This window comes from Argentina silus (assembly GCF_951799395.1).
Source record: "Argentina silus genome assembly, chromosome: 2".
NCBI lineage: Eukaryota > Metazoa > Chordata > Actinopteri > Argentiniformes > Argentinidae > Argentina > Argentina silus.
The window spans coordinates 3,956,786-3,976,555 of record NC_139656.1 but is presented as its reverse complement, the minus strand read 5'-3'; the positions used below and the strand labels follow the sequence as shown (position 1 = coordinate 3,976,555).

The following is a 19,770-nucleotide window of genomic DNA, read 5'->3' as shown; positions in this document are numbered from 1 at the left end:
TACGCTTGTGTCAATATATTTTGTTGAATGGTGCAAGTTATTGTAAAGCATGTTCTACAATACAGTCTTGTAATAAAATCCATTTATTCAAACAATGATGCGTTTTCCATTCAATGAGACACGTTCAATCTCTGTCCACATGACTGACTCAACACGAAAATACAGAGAATTCTTTCATTTTTCAAAGTTGAGTGTATCTCACGCAACTCTAGCTACATGTAAACATGTACAGAAAATATTTACATTAATATGTAGAAAAGGGACAACCTTTTACAACAGACGTCTTCAGTGAATCTCCCTCAGTACAGATTATAGTATGAATTCACTGTATTTGGACATTGAGCAAAGAGAGTCCAGAAGGCAGAGATGAGGTTGTCTTGTGATGCAGAGCTTTTGGCTAGCCGGGGGAGGGGAGGGGGGGTTCATGTGTGTCAGGGAGTGAAGGAGGAGAGGTCGAGCGGGGACACCCTCCTGACAGGATTGTTGTTGTTGGAGAGGGGAGCGAACAGGTCTGTGGAGGAGGTATCTGCCTGGTCTCTGACTTGGGAGATCTGTCTGAGGAGAGCCTTGCCTTCCTCACGAGCCTACACACACACACACACACACACAGAGAGAGAGAGAGAGCCAACGAGCATTGAGTCACATAACAGCCTGAGCAAGCATGTCACACACAACCCATCACTGAGACTTCAGATGTATGCTACAGATCGGTAGCTACTTTTTCAGTCAATAACTATGTGATGGAAGTATATTTTCAAAGGGAAAGAGCACTATGACAACTTGAAAGGCAGCAGGCTTGAAAGGATACTAAACCTACAGTCGATGAGGTGTGTGAGGTTGCATAGTTAGTGCTTACATCGTTGTAGTCACAGCAACGCTGAGCGCAGAGGGATGCCTCGTCGTAGAGCTTGTTCTTGAAGTAGTACTGGCCTAGGTAGCGCAGGGCTGTGCTCACCTCCGCATGCTCCAGCTGCTCCTGTGGGGAAGAGAATTAGACTGTTGGAATCTCCAGCTGTGCAAAAACAGACCTCTCTCACACACTCAAATGCCTGTTTACCTCTCTCTCTCTCTGCTGACTCGTCTCCCACCCCACTTTCACTGCAACACTCACATTGCCTTGCTCTCTCTCTCAGTTACTCTCTCAGTCTCTCTCTCTGTCTCTGTCAGTCTCTCTGTCTGTGTGTGTCTCTCTCTCTGTCTCTGTCTGTGTCTCTCTCTCAGTCTCTCTGTCTGTGTGTCTCTCTCTCTCTCTCTGTCTGTCTGTCTGTCTGTCTGTGTCTCTCTCTCTCTCTCTCTGTGTCTCTCAGTCTCTCTCTCAGTCTCTCTCACAAACACACACACTCACCCCACAGGAGAAGATGTCTTGGATGTATATGATGTAACACTGTGCCGCATCATCAGACTCATTCAGCTGCTCATGGAGTCTGTCAACAAACAGCGTGTTAGGAGGAACAAGGGTCCACACAGCACAGCGCGCGCACACACACACACACACACACACACACACACACACACACTCTGTTCTACTTATGATATACACTCTATGGTCTCACGCACACTTACTTTGCAAGTTTGAGTAGAGCCATCCTCTCTACATCCCCTACAGAGTAAGCTCTCCAGTAACACTGGAAAAGAGAAGACATTGTAACTTTCTGACCAATTACACACACAAAAAAAGACTTCACAGTGAATACATACAAATCAATGATGCTGTTGCTCACCTTCTTGGCCTCTACTTGCTGTGAGAGTTTCTCATAGCTCTCCCCCAGGGCAACCAGCATTCGTGAGTCATTAGGCCTAAGAAAGAACAAATCATTTCTACAGAATATCATCTCGGCTTAACTTTAGTGACGGATATCGAACCATCGTAAGCAGCAAACAAAACAGGAGAACCCTCTTATACAAAGCCCCTTCCTCCAACGCACACAAAAACACACCTGAGCTGATGAGCCTTTCGATAGTAGTACAGGCAGTAGAAGGGCATCTTGAGGATCTCGTAGGTCTGACCCAGGCCATACCAGGCACGGTAGTCCCTCTTGTTCACCTCGATGGCGTGCCTGATCAACAGGAAAAACAGACCAAAAAATAAATAGACCACTAGGCATAACTCCTACAGCAACCACCACACGGGTTTGGCAGTGTCATTGGCAGTGTCATTGGCAGTGTCATGGCAGCCTGGCTCAGTCTGACCTGTAGGCCTGGATGGCAGCAGACGTGTTCTTCATCTCCATGTATTCATGGCCCATCAGAGTCCAGGCGCCCAGACAGCGAGGGTTCAGCTTCAGTGCCCTCTGGAAATACAATGCTGCCTTTTCATGCTGCGAGCGTAGACTGTAGTAGTTACCTACGCACAGGACAGACAGAGCAGTGAGTAGACACAACGCTTCCGTATTATAGGAGGAGGAGTTTGTAGAGTCGAGTTGATACTGTTGATTTACTCTTGGAGTGTCTGGTTCCAACATCAGTGGCTATATGCTTACCGAAATGACCTGATGAAGATTGTTGGGAGTAAATGTTGTCTGTCTTTAAATTTGTTAATAAAGGTGTGTGGTGTCTCTTTATTGTAACTTTTTATGACTTATTATTGAATTGTTGACAAAGAACTGTTGTTGAGCGTGGAGCAAGATCCCAAAACATTTCACTGTGTCAATTACAACTGTATGTGACATAAGTGACAAATACAATTTGATTTGAGAATTTGAGTGTGCGGGCCCTACTTCAAATTCGACATGCTTACCGATGACACAGCACGTCTCCACCCTGTACTTGTCTATCTCCACCAGGTTGTGAGCCAGGTAGCTGAGCTCTGGCTTCATGCTCTGTGGAAGCAGAGACACAGGGTCAAGTTCAGGTCCAGGTTCATAAGCAGAGAGACCAGACCACCTACATGTGTTGAATAAGGACTCTGGTAATGCAGCAGGGTCTCACCCTGACGTAGAGCAGGTTAGAGAACGTGTCCATGTTCTCAATGCGAAAAGGATCCTGTTCCCTCAGCTCGTTGAACAGAGCCAGAGCCTGATCGATATCTAAGACAGTGAGAATAACAAGGAAGAGTAAGTCATAGAGGATGCAACTTGACCACTAATTGCATGCTATGCGGATAAGAGATAGAATATCCAGTAGCATAGGCGTAGCGTGAGTTTCAAAGTTTTTGTTGTTGTGTGTGTTCTGTTTTGGCCACCTGACTGTCTCCGCCGGCTTGGGTTTGTTATTAGACATGTGTGGAGGGAAGCTGTGCACCTGCTGTAGAGCTTTGATTAATCTCGATTCCGATGGGACTCCAGGAGTTGGGTCTCGCTCAAATTTAGAATTAATACTAACCGACACGTCGGACCATCATCAGTGCAGCCACCTGGTCGAGACGGGCAGGCGCGTCTTTTTGGATATTGCACCATATGGCTCAAGACCAACCCCCGAAAACAGAAAGGTTACATCCCGAAAACCAAAAGATAACTGCAGACACTCTCGCTCCCCTCCGCAATACATGTAGCATAACCTTCATTTAGAAATGTCCCGCTGTATCTATGGTCGTCTGCAACGTGAGGTAGACAAATTGTGTCCACTGCATGCAGCTGCGTGTGTTCGAGACGCAGCGGTTAACCGAACTTCACAGGTTACTGTTTAAAAGATGGGGCGGGATCAAGAACGGAGAGAAATATAAAAGGAGGAAAAATTCAAAACTATTTACTCCATGACAAATTTACTCCATCGGTGTCAGTCTTGCAGTTAAACTATAGGCCGGCCGTCAGTCACACTAACTGGGGTCAAGTTTGGTGAGCACGTTGGTTTGGAAAATCCATCGGTCTGAAGCCTTGGACAGACTCTTGCAAATGACGTTAGTAAAGAAGACGAATGTGATTGCTTAGTGTGAGAATAAATGACACTTTCATTCTAATCACAGAGTAATTATATAATTTTGGTAAATGTATTTCAATTTACTTTTGGGGAAGCTTAGCTTAGCCTAGCCTATGGGACGCTACGCCCATGTCCAATAGACTGCTAATTAATATTGCATACTGTATCTAATTGACAAAAGCAGGTAATTGGAGAACCCCATGTCAAATATGATATAAGCATAAACAGCCACAAACCCCTAATGTTGTGATAGGCCACAGCAATTTGTGAGATGATGTAGGTGCTCTTGGAGAAGCCAGCTTCAATAAGACTCTGGTATTTCTGCAGGGCCTCTTTGATCATCTGCAGCTCTGTGTACATGTGGGCCATGAAGAAGTCTCTGATCCAGCAGTCTGGCAGAGATAAGGACTTGAGCTGAGGAGAGGAGATGAAAGGAAAGGAGAAAACTTCAACCACTGGGGTAAAGCGCAAAAATAAAATATGAGAGTTCATGCATACGCAAGTTGTGTAGATCTGAGAGAGAGAGAGAGAGAGAGAGAGTGTGTGTGTGTTTACCATTTCGATGTTGGTGATGAGGTTACAGAGCTCCAGCCAAGCTCCCCAGTGTAAAGGCAAGGCGTGGGTCGCCTCCACAAACACATCCACCGCCTCCTTCAGCAGATCCAGCTTCCGCAGCACAACCCCATACCTGCTCACACAGATACACCCGGTCAACACAGGTATTACATACATTTCAGTTGTGTGATGTGCTTACAGGTACACAAGACATGTGCCAGGTGTATTCAGGTCCCCTAAATGAGGTGCAGAGTGAGGTGCTTACAGGTACAGAGCGAATCCATCCAGCTCCCCTGCGCTGTGCTTTTTACTCAGCTCAACCCTCAGCTCCCGCAGGGCCTCGTTCCGCACCTGGCCTTTCTCCAGAGGACCTGCAACCAATCACAGCGGGCCAAAATAAAAAAAAACATCCAAGGTTTTTTTTTTAATTGAACGAACTGTGAGTGTTTTAAGAACCACCCCATCACTTTTTGCTCCAACGAAAGTAGCAAGGAACGAGATGCCTCTCCCAAAATGCAAATACAAAGTACATGAGAACCAATCAATGCGCTCGCCCAGAAGCCGGATAACATGGAAGTGAGGAAAGTTGGGTTTCTTGTCCATTGTGTGCAGCGCTTGCTCTGCCACATTGGTCTAGCTTCAGCTAGGCTAACTGAACTCAGCCACAGTGACATGAAGTGTGGCTAAAGAGACATTTGTCCTCACCAAGGCTGTCCACGGTCTCATCATCTTTCTTTTTTTCACCAGACTAACAACAAAAGAAAACAGGGGAGAGGTGATCAGCATTTTACAGAATTCCTGAAATCGTAGGTTAAATTGGATAGGACTGAAAAGATATGTGTCTCTATGCACATTTTGACAATAATATTTATTATAGAAATGAATAGCATGGGGTAAACTGTGGGGGTACTATGAATTGGGAATCACCATCTCACCAGATAGCGGGAATACATGTATAGGAAGTATGCTTTCTGGCTGCGGCAGCCCCTAAGGAAGTAGGCGGCCCGGTCATACTCTTTCAGGTCAAAGTAGGACTTGGCTAGACCAAGAGCATCCAGGTCCTGAGCATCCTCCTGCCATCAGGACAATACAAATGGGTTTTAACAAAGAAAGAAAGGAGAGTCAACACAGTCTCACTGACAGTGGTATGGTTTACCATTAAAACCTCTCACGACTTTTCAGTTTCTAAGTACTCAAATTATATAAAATAATGTTACATTCAGCATAAAGAGACTACAACATTGTGGTATATGGGAACAAACCTCAGTGAAAGCTGGCTGTGGGGGTAATTCATTCTTGGGTAGGGGTTCCAGGGCAAATGCCAACTCTGAAGCCCTAAAATCAGACATGAATAATGTGTAACATCACGGTACTATTGATGACTGAATTGATTTCCATTTCTAATGCTAGCTGTCACTTGTTACAACAAACAGATCTGATAGCAAGCTAAAAAGCGCTAGCAAGGTAGCAACTGAGTTGGCATCTTGCTAGCTAATTAATCTCCACTGAGCCAGAAAAAAAAAGAGAATCATGAAGACCGCATCTTACCATTTAACGCTATGTACAAGTCCTCTTTCTTTACAGAGCGATATCACAGATATCAGCTGTTTTTTAATTTGGACTAAATCTCCAAACTCACTACACAGGGCCGCCATTTTTCATACCATGATTTGTACGTCATGACAACACAAGTTGCTATTGGACAGCACAACCTTGGATAACCCAATGGACTTTTAGCGGTCGTTTCGTTCATTTTTAACTTGCAAAATGGATCGTCTCACTCTAATGAACTAATTAGTAAATGGCTGATAATGCCTAAATATTTCATTTGTTATAGGCCTGATATTTAGAATATAAAGGACCGAAATGTATGTAGGGAATTTAACCACTGAGTGGCAGCATTTCCCAAAGAATTGTAGCCCCCCCCCCTCCCCTACCCTCTCTCTCTCTCTCTCTCTCTCTCTCTCTCTCTCACACACACACACACACACACACACACACACACACACACACACACACACACACACACACACACACACACACACTGGCAGCATTTACCAAAGAATTGTAGTCTCTCTCTCGCCCCACCTATTTTTACAAATGAATATAATTTAGAACTAAAATCTGGCCTTTCTTTTTATTTATTTATTTTTGTTTATCTCACACATTATAACTGAGCTTCAATCAATTTGCCAGATACTCTCTCACAACTACTAATTGAGTACAAAACATGCTGCTTAAATGTCCATGCTGTCATTGTTTTCTGTCCAGAATGTTGCTTTAATAACAGCTTGTGGAAGTGTGTTTTGCCCGCTGCGTCTATGCTGCTAATCTGTGAATTGCGATGTGGAGCACACATCCTGGGGTTGTGGCATGCGGCATGGATCTCTCTGGTCGCTGTGGTCTCCTCTGGGGGCTGTGGGGGGAAAGAGAACAGCTGGGCCCCTACTGGGACCCCTCACCACCAGATAGAGAGAGTGAGAAAGAAAGAGAGAGGATTTGATACTTCTATTTTGTATTTGGGGAAAGGAGGCCAAGGTTGCATACATAGTAGCTGTGCATAGATGAGCATGCAAATACAATTGAGATGTTTAAGAATAATAAGTTTCATTCTATATACACAAGTCAGTAACAAGAGAGCAGAGCCCGCCATCTTGTTCTGTCTCTGCTCCAAGTCCTTCTCTCAGTTGCTCGCTTTCTTTCTCTCTCTCTCTCTCTCCCTCTCTCTCTCTCTCTCTCTCTCTCTCTCTCTCTCTCTCTCTCTTCTCCAGAGCAAAACCTGCTTTAATAGACTGACAAGGTAATCAAGTATTGCCGGAGAGTTTACAAGTGCAACCACATGGCTCAGTGAGCAGGTTGAAAGAGGCACAATAAGACAGGTTATATGTGCTACCCTGCCTCTCTCTCTCCTCTCCTTCTCTCTCTCTCTCTCTCTCTCTCTCTCTCTCTCTCTCTCTCACACACACACACAAACACACACACAAACACACACAGACACACAGACACACACACACACACACACACACCAATGCCCTGCAGGTAGAGCAGTGAACTGCGTGGGGGAGTTGCTGAGACAGACTTTTGAGACTGCTGTGTAATTAAAAGGGACAATATGCTACTGATGTGCCTGGATGTCTCTCTGTGTGCTCCGCGAAGCCATTCGCTACGGGGACTCAAAGCTGTGTACACAGAGATAGCCTCCCCTCTACCATCACCTCACTCACAGTATCCCTCATCCCCCCTCGCTTTCATTAGACCTCCGTGGTTCTCTTTCATTTCAAGTCCTATTTCTCCTGTCCTCATCTAATTTAGTTCTCTCCACTCACCTCCCTCTTTTTCTTGTGGCAGTGTTCGCGTACACGGTTGTGAAGTACCACACAGCATACTGTAAGTACAAATGGCTTATTTGAGAATATAGTTTCAGTATGTGCCACTACATCTTTAAAGGGGCAAATCTGGCGTCAGTTCATCAATATTTCTCCCAAAATATAAGCTTGTTTTATTCCATGGATGTAAACAGTGTGATTGTAAACAAACACTGCATAGCTTCAAAACACGTGTTAAAGGTGTAGAATGTAGTTTTGCACGTTGAAATCTGAAAATGTACAATATCCACAGCTCAAATTTGAGAGTGGTTACATTTCTCCAGCCCCATCCCTGAGCTGTTTATCAAAAAAAAAAAAGTGACAGGGTGAACGCTTAGTTGTTGCTGTGTGAATCCCAGATTGCCGCTTTAAGTATTGCCTATGTGAATGTATTTGTATATATACAGCATGAGTGAATACATGTGTGTATATATAGCATGAGTGAATGAATGAATTTGTGGTTTCACATGTACCTACAGTAGCACGCTCCTCCTGGGTTAGACTTCAGGGGCCAGGTGCAGGACCCTGTGATGAGGCACTGATGATGTTGTCACGTTGGATTGGGGACAGCCAGCAGCCTGGCCTCATTAGGCCAGCCACCACCTGAGTCCCCGCACCAGAGACAGAGAGAGCCAGCTCACTCAGCACAGAACCACTACACTCTTGTACTGTCTGCATTACTTTTACAGAGTGGACAAAATTATATATATATATATATATAATATAATAATATATATATATAGTACCAGTCAAAAGTTTGGACATCAGCTGTCATCAAAGCAAAAGGTGGCTACTTTGAAGAATCTAAAATATAAACCATATTCTGGTTTGTTTAACACTTTTTTGTTTACTACATAATTCTATATGTGTTCCTTCATAGTTTTGATGTCTTCAATATTTATTAATCTACAATGTAGAAAATAATAAAAATAAAGAAAAACCATTGAATGAGAAGGTGTGTCCAAACTTTTGAACAATTTTATTTATCAGTATATTTATCAGTCAGTGTATATATATATATACACACACACACACACACACACATACATATATATATATATATATATATATATATATATAAATTAATGACTGATAAATATACAGATAAATAAAATTGTCTATAAACACACATACACACGCACACACACACACACACACATATACACACACACACACACACACACACACACAGTCACACACACACACACACACACACACACACACAGTCACACACACACACATACACACACACACAGTCACACACACACACACACACACACACACACACACACACACACACACACACACACACACACACACACACACACAACACAAACACACACACACACAGTCACAGTCACAGTCACAGTCACCACATTCACTCATAGGGTGTAGTGGACACATCCCCTATGGCAAGGTGCTACATGATGTCTCCCAGAGAGGAATCAGGCTGTGGATAATGACACAGATGTCTGATGTCTGGCCATGGAGAGGGGGTGCATTTTGGGCATGTGATTCATGTGGCCCCTGGGACAGGTGGGGGGAGTAGTTGGAAGAGACGTGTGTTTGAGCAGTATTAACTGGAAACATATCTATCTATTGATAGATCTCCCTTGAAACATCTAGCGGGATGGTAATGCAGTATATCACTGACACTAAAATGGAGGATAAAAGAATAGAATTAAAAAAATGCTGATGATCAAGAAATGCCTCTCATTCACATGGGGAAGCTCCGTCAACACTTTTGCTTTCACCGCAAGGTTATCATTTCCTGTCATGTGATACACCCTGTTGAAAACCGTCGTTTTTGGGTATACACTGTTGGGTTGGCAGTTCTCAGGGGTCATGGGGCTTAGAGGTTGCCTGCTGGTGAAAATAAGGAGTAAAAGCATAAATCCTGGCTACGCATCTCGTTAAATCAGTCATCTCGTCATAATTAAAGTCAAAAGGGTAAACCTTTTTTTCCCTTAGGTTTTATTAAATCCAGTCTTCTGGTCATTTCATATTGTATGTTCTCCTAAGTCAGCTCACTGGGCTGTCTCGAGTGTGGTGTGTGTAGCAGCATAACAGCCCACTTAAAGTTAATTCCCCAACAGATGTCACCCATCAGGTGTGCTAAAAAGCCCAAGGACAGAGAGCGAGTCACAATGAGAGAGAGAGAGAGAGAGAGAGAGAGAGAGAGAGAGAGAGAGAGAGGGAGAGAGAGAGAGAGAGAGAGAGAGGGAGAGAGAGAAGAGAAGAGAGAGTGAGAGACAGAGAGAGAGAGAGAGAGAGAGAGAGAGAGAGAGAGAGAGGGAGAGAGAGAAGAGAAGAGAGAGATAGAGTGAGAGACAGAGAGAGAGAGAGAAGAGAGAGAGGGAGAGAGGGAGAGAGAGAGAGCAAGGCAATGTGAGTGTTGCAGTGAAAGTGGTGTGGGAGACGAGTCAGCGTCTGTGAACTTCTGTCCCCTGCCCTGCCTCTCCCTCTGTAGAATTATCCCCTCCTCCATGTTTTTTCTGTTATCATATATCAGCAGTGAACAGATAAATCTGGAGGGGGGTAAGGAAGGGAGAGAAGGGGAGATGGAAAGTTTTGATGTTCAAAAGCTGGGAGGTTTAGCACACATTCAAGGCTACGTAAACATTGATTCTACAGCATATATTAATAGTTTATAATAATAGCATGACCTGACATTATTCAAATCCAACAGCCACTTACTTACTGCTCAGAATTGGTGTTTAGATGTCCCATACCTGAACCACAACCATAACCATAACCATAACCATAACCCTAACCATAACCATAACCATAACCATAACCCTTACCGTAACCCTAACCCTAGCCCTAGCCCTAGCCCTAGCTCTAGCCCTAGCCCTAGCCCTAACCCTAGCCCTAGCTCCAACCCTAATCGTGTTCTTAACTCTATTCCAACTCCAACCCTACCAACCCTAAGTCTTAACCTAAGCCTAAGGCTAACCCTAACCATATCCCTAACCCTAACCTTAACCCTAGCTACAACCCTAACCCTATTCTATCTTAATTGTGATGGAATGTGCCACTCTCACATGAGCTAAGCCAAGGCTCTTTCTGTGATATATTTTTCAAGCTCTGTGAATACCAAGAGTCTTTGAGTAAATTACTATAAAACATGATTTGCATGGTAACCTTGTTTCCATTCGCAACTCCGTTCTTCAGAAATACAATTTTCCCTCCAATGATATGCTCCAATCAAGTGAATCAACTGCTAAGGTGACATTTGAGAGTTGTAAAAAAGTATCAGAGGAAATGTAATTCAGAAAAATCCTAAGATTACTTAGGGGGAAGAAAGGCACATCTTTCAAAGACAGCTGTATTTTTTCTGTGTATTTGCTGTGTATTTCTCTGACATAGATGCTTTGTCGACTATATAACTCTTCATTAAACAGGACAGTTAACTGGTTTTGTGTTGTTTGTTTTGTATATAGTATAAACATTCCATCATGTCTTTCAACACTGTGAAAGGAAGACATCCGGCCATCTTTTTTTCAGACACAGTAATCTGTACAAGACACAAGATGTATTGTGTTAGTGTCCTTGTACCTCATTCAACATCATTTCCAGGGCCATTTACATGGCAGGGTACAGTGAGAAATAATTGCACCATAGATATTGATGCAAGTAAATGTTTCTGAAAATGGGTTGTGATGAAAGCGAATCATATTACCACACATCAGAGAAGATAATGATACTTAGCAATTGTTATAAATTAAATGGAATGGGAAGAACATTGAGATAAAGTGAGATAAAAACAAGAGATGAGACATCAGGAGAAATGTAATCAGCGTGAAAATAAACAGCGTTAACTGCAGTTGACTATCGCAACAGAATGAATCAAAATCAAACGCTCATTCGTTTAGGGTTTCAACAGTGTTTGCTTCTGGTTACGCCCCAAGGCCTCTATTCAAACAGAGCTAATGAAAAGTAGAGGAGAGGGAGAGATGGGTACGTGATAGGATCCTGAGAGACCTTCTGATGTGACGAATGAAGCGACAAAGCTTCAGACGTGATAAACGAATAGGTAGCAATAAGTCCAAAATGTTCCGGTGAAACTCAGAATCCCATTCATTATGTTACTGCTCTCTGCAGCCCAAGCTACAGGAAAGAGTTAGGGAAGGAAGTTCTCTCTCTCTCTCTTTTGCTCTCTTCTGCCTCCCTCTCTTTTGTCTTTTCTGTGAATCCCTTGCATTTTTCTCAGCGGAGTGAATTAGTAAAAAGACTGCACTAATAAAAGAGCAGCCAGGCGGAGCTGGCTGATTGAATTAGTGAGATAGGAACGTCCCCTGGCTAATCTGGAACGCTATCTGCCGTCCAGTGCATTAGGAGCATTAGCCGTAGCGCCCTGAAGTGTGTATGGCTGCTACCTGCCTGTCCCATCTCTAAATCTGCCGTCCCCCCTTTGCCCTACCTCCCTCCCCCAGGAGCAGCTGATATGATCCATTACTGTCAGCCTCATCTCCTAATTGCTGGAGAAAGGGGCTTGCTGCTGCTGCTCCTGGTAAAATAGCAGCCCCATCAATTTATTTTCGCACAAAGATGGGAGGCCATAATTGGATGGCTAAAAAGAGCACCTAGCAACAGCCTCCCTCCTCCCTTAAAACATGACTGCATAAAACCGAGAGGGACCTTGGAATGGTACAAGAGCACATATAGTATGCATCCACACAGGCGCGTTTTATTGATCTAGATCATTCAGGCCTAATACCAGTGTTAGTACTGTTGAGATGAGAAATCGTGACTTGAGATGACAAATGTTGGTTTGTCAATGTTGAAAGTAGAGCCAGCTTAGGCCCACTTAAGCGATAGCTTATCGTGTGTGTGTGTGTGTGTGTGTGTGTGTGTGTGTGTGTGTGTGTGTGTGTGTGTGTGTGTGTGTGTGTGTGTGTGTGTGTGTGTGTGTGCATGTGTGCGTGCGTGTGTGTTCACAACAGTGGTATGGAGTGGGAGAGAAACCTGACTCATCCCAGACAAGAAATTCAGTGAAATTCTACAAAGTAAATAAAAGGAATCAGAAAGTTGGGCTTTTCAAAATGGAGAGAAACACTCCATGTTCCTCTTCCTCTTCCTCTTCCCTGAACCTTATCTATCCCATAGTAATCTGATAAGCCCACCAGACCCAGGCTCATACGTAGGGCAGTATCTGCAGCATACTGGCTGTGGACAGAGGAGGGGAGCATTGTCTCCAAGCCATGGCAACACAGCCCTGACTCACTGGGGTACATGCATGACATCATCCAATCCCCACACTCCTACCTCTGTGTCTCACTGACTCACTCCCAAATACAACCTCAGACCATCTGACACCTCTCCTCACATAACACGGATGAAAAACACACACACACACACACACACACACACACACACACGAGACACACCCACACCCACACCCACACACGCCCATACCCATACCCACCTACCCACACGCACACAAAATAACCAACACATCTGCACACTCATCGCGCATAAACACAACCACTCTCACTCTCTGACACAAAGCCATTGTTATCTGGCCCACCCCCTCATCTTGCTTACTCATGGCGTCCCCCTTGCCCTCTCTGTGTTATTTATTCCGACGTATCTGTGTTTATTTATTCACAGCGTCCGTGTAAATGATCAGCGTGTCCGTGGCAGGGTGCAGCGCGGTGACAAGCAGTGCCGGTGATATCCAGCCTATTAACTTGTTGACACTTTGGGGTCAGCCTGACGCTGGGCTAATGTCGAGTGTGACAGAGCGGAACCTCTTCATTATCCCACTGTAATGTTCTCATCGCTGAGGGCTTGCTCACTGGCACTCTTCTCTCCTCAACGCCTTTACCTCTCTTTCGCTCTCTCTCTCTCTCTCTCTATCTGTCTCTCTTTCCCTCCCTGCCCTCTCATCTCGGCCCTCCATCTCCCTGAGTGGCTGAGATGGAGTGCCTGCCGTGTACTCGTTTTTTAACTATCTTTTCCCAGTATCGCTGTTTATTTCTCCCTCCATCTGGCCCCATCTCCTTTTTTTCCATCCATCCCTCCCTTCCTCCTCCCCGATACTCTCTATCATTTCAGTCCCTTATTTCGTCATCTCTCACTCGGCCACTTGTTCTCGTTTCTCTGCCTCCTATTCCGCTCTGCCCCGGGATTGGCCCATCGGTCTGCACTCTCTGCCACTTCTCCTTCCATTATTTGTACATCTTCCCATCTCTTCTCCTGGCCTATAACACCTTCCCTCTTTGTCTGCAATTTTCTCTCTCTCTCTCTCCCCCTAACTCTCTCTCTCTCTCTCCCCCTAACTCTTTCTCTCTCTCTCTCCCCTAACTCTCTCTCTCTCTCTCCCCCAAACTCTCTCTCTCTCTCTCTCCCCCTAACTCTCTCTCTCTCTCCCCCTAACTCTCTCTCTCTCTCTCTCCCTCTCTCTCTCTCTCTCTCTCTCTCTTCCCCTTCTTCTCTCAGTGTAACACAGTAAAACACTCACTGAGGGAGATAATAAACCCACCTCCTCCATGCCCCTGCAAAGATTCCAAACCCTGATGCTTCATTGTCACTGGGTGGATGTCTTCAGGCATTGGCCAGCTGCCGCTGATATTACTGAGGAAGTAAACAACAACAAAATCATTATGCATTAGAGGCACAATGAGTAATACTGAACTGCCAAGAGGAATCTCTCTCACTCTCTCTCTCTCCCCTCCCTCCCCCCCTCTGTCATCTTGTCACTTGCTTTCCCCTATATCTCCTGAATGACGCAGGCATGCATGCATAAAGCGTACACTTCATTCCACTTCTATATTTGGATAAAAGCGCAAGTTAGTGCATCTTTCCTACGTGAGCTGAACTGAGAGGATAGAGGGGGTGAGGGAAGGTGGAGAGAGGGAGAGAGAGAGAGAGGGGGGGGGGAGAGAGAGAGAGAGGGAGAATAAGAGGGATTGCAGCTCTTTCATCATTGTGAAAAGACCTTGATATGAGCAGGTAGATGGTTGATGGAAGTGAGTGTTGTTGTCATGGTTGTTGTTTATACTCACTCTCTTATTCACTCGCCCAGCAGAATTTGTAAATGTGTGACAGTTCTCATTATAATTTTGGCAAACGTTCACCGAGTCATGGCAATATAGCTCTGAGGGGAGGGGAGGAATATAAAACCATATACGATAAGAGGGAAGTATAGTTATTTGCTGTCAATATTATAGTGTATGTGTGTGTGCGTGTGTGTGCGTGTGTGTGCGTGTGTGTGTGTGCGTGCGTGTGTGCGTGTGTGTGTGTGCGTGTGTGCGTGTGTGTGTGTGTGTGTGTGTGTGTGTGTGTGTGTGTGTGTGTGTGCGTGTGTGCGTGTGTGTGTGTGTGTGTGTGTGTGTGTGTGTGTGTGTGTGTATCAGTGTGTGACTATGCTGTCTGCGCTCTGATTCCCTTTGCATTGATCCTTTGGTTAATCAAAGCCTTCTCCCTCCCTGATTAGCTGCCATGGAGAAACATTAAAAAGAGCACATCCTAATTGGCCCTGAGGCAGACTTCCCATGCTTCATTAGTGTGCGTTTCTGACTGTCACTCATACCTATATGTATCTTGGTATATGTCTAATATCTGTCTAATCTGACTTGCCCTGTATGTCACTGACTTGTACATTTACATTTACATTTTAGCAGACGCCTTTATCCAAAGCAACAAATACATTTGTCTAAAGTAAGGGAATCATCTATCCATCAGTCATCATAAGGAAAACAAATCTATGCTAGGATCAGGGGCCATTGGCAGTCACAATGCTAGAAGATAGAATAATTCCTCTTTTTTTTTTCTTTTTTTTCTTTTTTATTTACAGTTGAGAAACTGTACAGGGTGGCAGTGGGGATGAAGAGGTCTTTAGGAGGGACAATCAAGATGTAGCATCTCTGCACTGCATAAGTGTCCCCGGCTTGTATAGAGTCTCCGTACCCAGTTGGCCCGTGCCCCTGTGCTGTACGTAAGGCCACCTGCCCTGTGAGTGAGTCTCTCCGACCTGGGTCATCTCTGAGGTGCCCTGCGCGTGCGCGCGCACGTATGTGTATATGTGTGTGTGTGTGTGCGTGTGTGTGTGCCCGTGCTCTCTGCTCGTCTGGGGCAGGGACAGGTCCGATGGGTTATTCATTAGTGTAATGAATGAGGTGTCAGAGTCGTTCAGCTCCGCCGTCGGGCAGAATGATTTCTCTTTGTCTGCCTCCGCCCCTGCCACACGCAGCTCTTATTGATTATGATGAGGCCTTCATCTCTCCAGTTATTAAAATATTGATCCCGGGCAGATGCTGAAGAGGAGTGTGACTGGAGATGGAAGACGTTCTGGAGGCTGAGGAACCCGGAACAGCGAGGCGGAGTAGGATGGATGGTATGGGATTGGGATTGGGATTGGGAACACCATCGAGGGAGGGTAGGGTGCACATGGTCAGATGGTAAAGGTGTGTGGAGAGAGAGAGAGAGAGAGAGAGAGAGAGAGAGAGAGAGAGAGAGAGAGAGACAGAGAGAGAGAGAGAGAGAGAGAGAGAGAGGATGTCATGATGGACTCTTGACAGGAACGGGGCGTACACGACGCGGGTGAGTTCTGTGATGTGAGGTGCGGTCCTATGTGAAGTAAGGATATAGGAAGGATTACAGTATACTCTACTTCGTCTCCATCCAGCTTGCCGACTGTAAAAACACATACCGCTCTGCAATGTAGGTCTGGGGTGGATTCCATCTCCTCCATTCATAGACTTAATGTGCCTGTTTGCTCTCTCTGGAGCTTAGCAAATCAGAAAACCAGTCTCCTTCCATACCCAGCCTCCCCTGGAGTGCGACCTCAATTACAGAGGCAGGGAGATTAGGGGCCAGTATTAATACCACTCTTAATATGTACACACCCCTCTCTGCAGCTCCCCCGATCTCTCCCTCTCTAGCCTGCCGTAATTGTGAGCGTGTCGATCCAATGCCAGTTTCATTCAGTAAACAGGAGATAGCTTGACCGCTCGGTGCACTCGACCTCCTCCTCTCCATCTCACCCTCTTCCTCCAGCATTAGTCTGTCCATCACACATACCGTACACACACACACACACACACACACACACTCCACACACCCCTCTCTCTGGCACTACTCCTCTCTTTCGGACTCCCCTCCTCTGCGGCTTTTGATTTTCGATCGAAGACCGGTGCTCCCCTTTCTACATGTGAATCTCTCCCCTATCCCCTCCCTCAGCAAATCTCTCTCATGTTGGGATATACACTGTGAACATACAGTATACACCAATACGAAACACAGATTCAGCCACACATTCACGCACCCCATACAAACTCCATCATTCATACACAATAGCCATATGTAATTAAATCTGCAAGTGGAGGGGCACACACAGATACGGATAGGCTGTATTTCACTCTCTCGCACATGGAACCACACAAAATCTCACACAGACGCTGTATGTTCAAACACGATAACATTCATTCTCTGCCTGACACTGCCTGACACCTGCGGTGTAGGCAACAGACTGCACGTTAACACACACACACACACACACACACACACACACACACACACACACACACACCCACCCACCCACACACACACACACACACACACACACACACACACACACACACACACACACACACATACACACACACACACACACACACACACACACACACATTGCCCCTTGCTTTGCCTCTCACACAGGCCAGTGTTCTCTGCCATGGGCTCCCAAGCAGCATGAGAATTGAAAGGAGAGGCAAGCTATTAAAAACATGACACCATCCATCAGAGATGCATACAGATGCATTTTGTGTTCCCGACTTATCTCCTTGCTTTCATCTCTCCCCACAAACCGCATCATAATAAAACAACAACAGCACCGGCGACCATGAATAAAAAAGAGAAATGTCATGGCTGGGGGAATTTCAAATCAAGAGGTATACCGTCAGGCCCAAGCATTTATCGCATGGAGGCGGAAAACAGAAAAAAGGAGCAACATGGAGGGCAAATAGGTATGGAATAAGGAAAGACACCGAAAGCAGGAAGAAAGGGATGTTCTGAAGAAAACTAAAATGGAAAAATGTTTTTATGTCCTCCAACTTCAGAGGAGAGTAATTGCTTTTGATACGCCTCCCCCTCCCCCGAAATATACACACACAGACCCAAACACAGACACAGACACAGACACACTCAGACACACACTCAGACACACACACTCACAAGTCACCACCCCCCCACACTCCCCTGGGCGGTAATAAAAAGTAAAAGCTGAGAGGGAGAAGTGGAGGGGAGGCGGGGGAGACGGGGGAGACGGAGAGTGGGAAGAAATGCTCTTAGTAAAATTGTTATTTCCGATTAATGTGCAGAACAGATAAACTGTTGCCTCCCCTTCCCTTCTCCCTTCCTCCTCCCTCCATTCCTTTCATTCCCACTTCCACTTAATCTTCTACTCCCAGTTCCCTCTCTTTCTTTATTCTCCTTGTTCTGCCTTTTTTCTTCCTTTCCATTCTCCCCCTGCCCCCCTCTCTCGTTTTGTGATGAGCAGTATCAGTCTGTCCTATTGCTAATTGAATAACCTCATATCCACTTATTATGTGTTGCTGCAGTGGCTCCCTGGGCCAACCCAAATATTATTACTGACAAGAGACGTTAAATACAGATCCACAGGCCAGAGGGCAGGGGTGGGATGGAGGGTGAGGGGAAGGGAGGGGGTGGGTGGGGGGATGGGGGGGCATGAGTGTCTGAGTGTGTGTGTGTGTGTGTGTGTGTGTGTGTGTGTGTGTGTGTGTGTGTGTCTGTCTGTGTCTGTGTCTGTGTCTGTCTGTGTCTGTGTCTAACATGATGTCATGTTATATCTCCCAAGGGGTGAGGATACACATGTGATGAACCCAGAGCCAGAGACACTGGAGGGATATGGTGGGGTAACGCAGCCTGATAACACCCATGCTGTGGCTGACCGCTGCTGCAGCGGTTATTAATACCCTTTCTCAATCAGGTGAGAAAGGGTATTACTGTTACTGTTGTAAAGTTAGTGCTTTATTCTCTGGCTTTTCAAACATTCCTTTGCCATATTAACAGAGCATCCTCTAATCACTGTAACTCAATTTAAATACCTTTTGGGTTCTTTATTTGATCACTAGTTCAGCCTTTTATTTCTGTAATAAACTGTAATTTTAATCATTTACTAACACTGCATATGAAATGATAATGGTCGCTCCCTTTATCAGCAGTGAATACACTATCATGTCTCCCACAGAGTTAATAAGTAGGCCTTTCTGTGAAAGCATCATAATTACAGACTATTATTGATGAAATCATTAATCAAATTACCTCTGTGCGCAGCTTGTAAAGATTGGCTGCACCCCCGTTCCCCTGTTCTCATCTGTAAGCAAGTTATGACTCAGTCTGCTTTACCTCTATGTTTCGGTGATAACGGTTAACACTTCTCTTTGTCCCACCAGTATACCAGTATAACCAGTAATTTACCTCCACTAGAACTTCAGTTCAAACAAAAGACTCATGGTTGTCTGGATTATTATTGGAGGTATGGAAATCAACTCTCTCCTCTCTTTAATTCCCTCCATTTTGTTTTATGTCATGGGCATAGGAGATGAAAGGTAATGAAAAACAGCTGTTACTGAGTGTTATCAGTGTTTAATGTTTATTCCATTGACTTCAGAGAGAATTCAATTTGAAGAGGAAAAAAGAAAAAGCCCCGGGTGTAGTATATATTTAATTTAAGAGCATTTGCTTGTGTCTCTTTGTGGGGCCTGTGTGTGTGTGTGTGTGTGTGTGTGTGTGTGTGTGTGTGTGTGTGTGTGTGTGTGTGTGTGTGTGTGTGTGTGTGTGTGTGTGTGTGTGTGTGTGTGTGTGTGTGTGACTGCTGTCTGGATAATGGAGTGAACAAGCGGCAGAGACTGGGGCGGGGATTTGATTACTGCAGTCTGGTAACCCTCACAGGCCGTCCAGCACAGCCGGGACTGGAGAGGACCCAATCTCTGCCTCATCTCAGGTGTTCCAACCCTGTGTCTCAATT

The 19,770-nt window shown here is 45.1% G+C and overlaps 1 protein-coding gene across 1 annotated transcript; it reads right to left on the bottom strand.

Moving 5' to 3' along the window:
* Positions 1-417: 417 nt before the first annotated feature.
* cdc23 (CDC23 (cell division cycle 23, yeast, homolog)) lies at positions 418-6,066 on the bottom strand. Its single transcript, XM_083685318.1, has 16 exons — positions 5,959-6,066; positions 5,673-5,745; positions 5,346-5,483; positions 5,116-5,158; positions 4,676-4,781; positions 4,411-4,543; positions 4,092-4,269; positions 2,929-3,026; positions 2,738-2,819; positions 2,191-2,344; positions 1,938-2,057; positions 1,722-1,797; positions 1,564-1,625; positions 1,346-1,424; positions 857-976; positions 418-584 (listed from the first exon to the last, which is right to left on the bottom strand). Exons 1-16 carry the CDS (start codon positions 6,063-6,065, stop codon positions 432-434), a joined length of 1,722 nt encoding a protein of 573 aa, XP_083541444.1. The 5' UTR covers position 6,066; the 3' UTR covers positions 418-431.
* Between the last annotated feature and the right edge of the window lie 13,704 nt (positions 6,067-19,770).

Bases quoted from the DNA above. Each gene is read 5' to 3' on its own strand.
- cdc23 (XM_083685318.1), bottom strand. From the start codon at position 6,065: ATGGCGGCCCTGTGTAGTGAGTTTGGAGATTTAGTCCAAATTAAAAAA. The intron at 3,027-4,091 runs GTTTGTGGCTGT...TCACTGTCTTAG, and splicing joins GGCCTATCACAACATTAGGG to ATATCGATCAGGCTCTGGCT. The intron at 1,798-1,937 runs GTGTGTTTTTGT...GTTCTTTCTTAG, and splicing joins CGAAAGGCTCATCAGCTCAG to GCCTAATGACTCACGAATGC.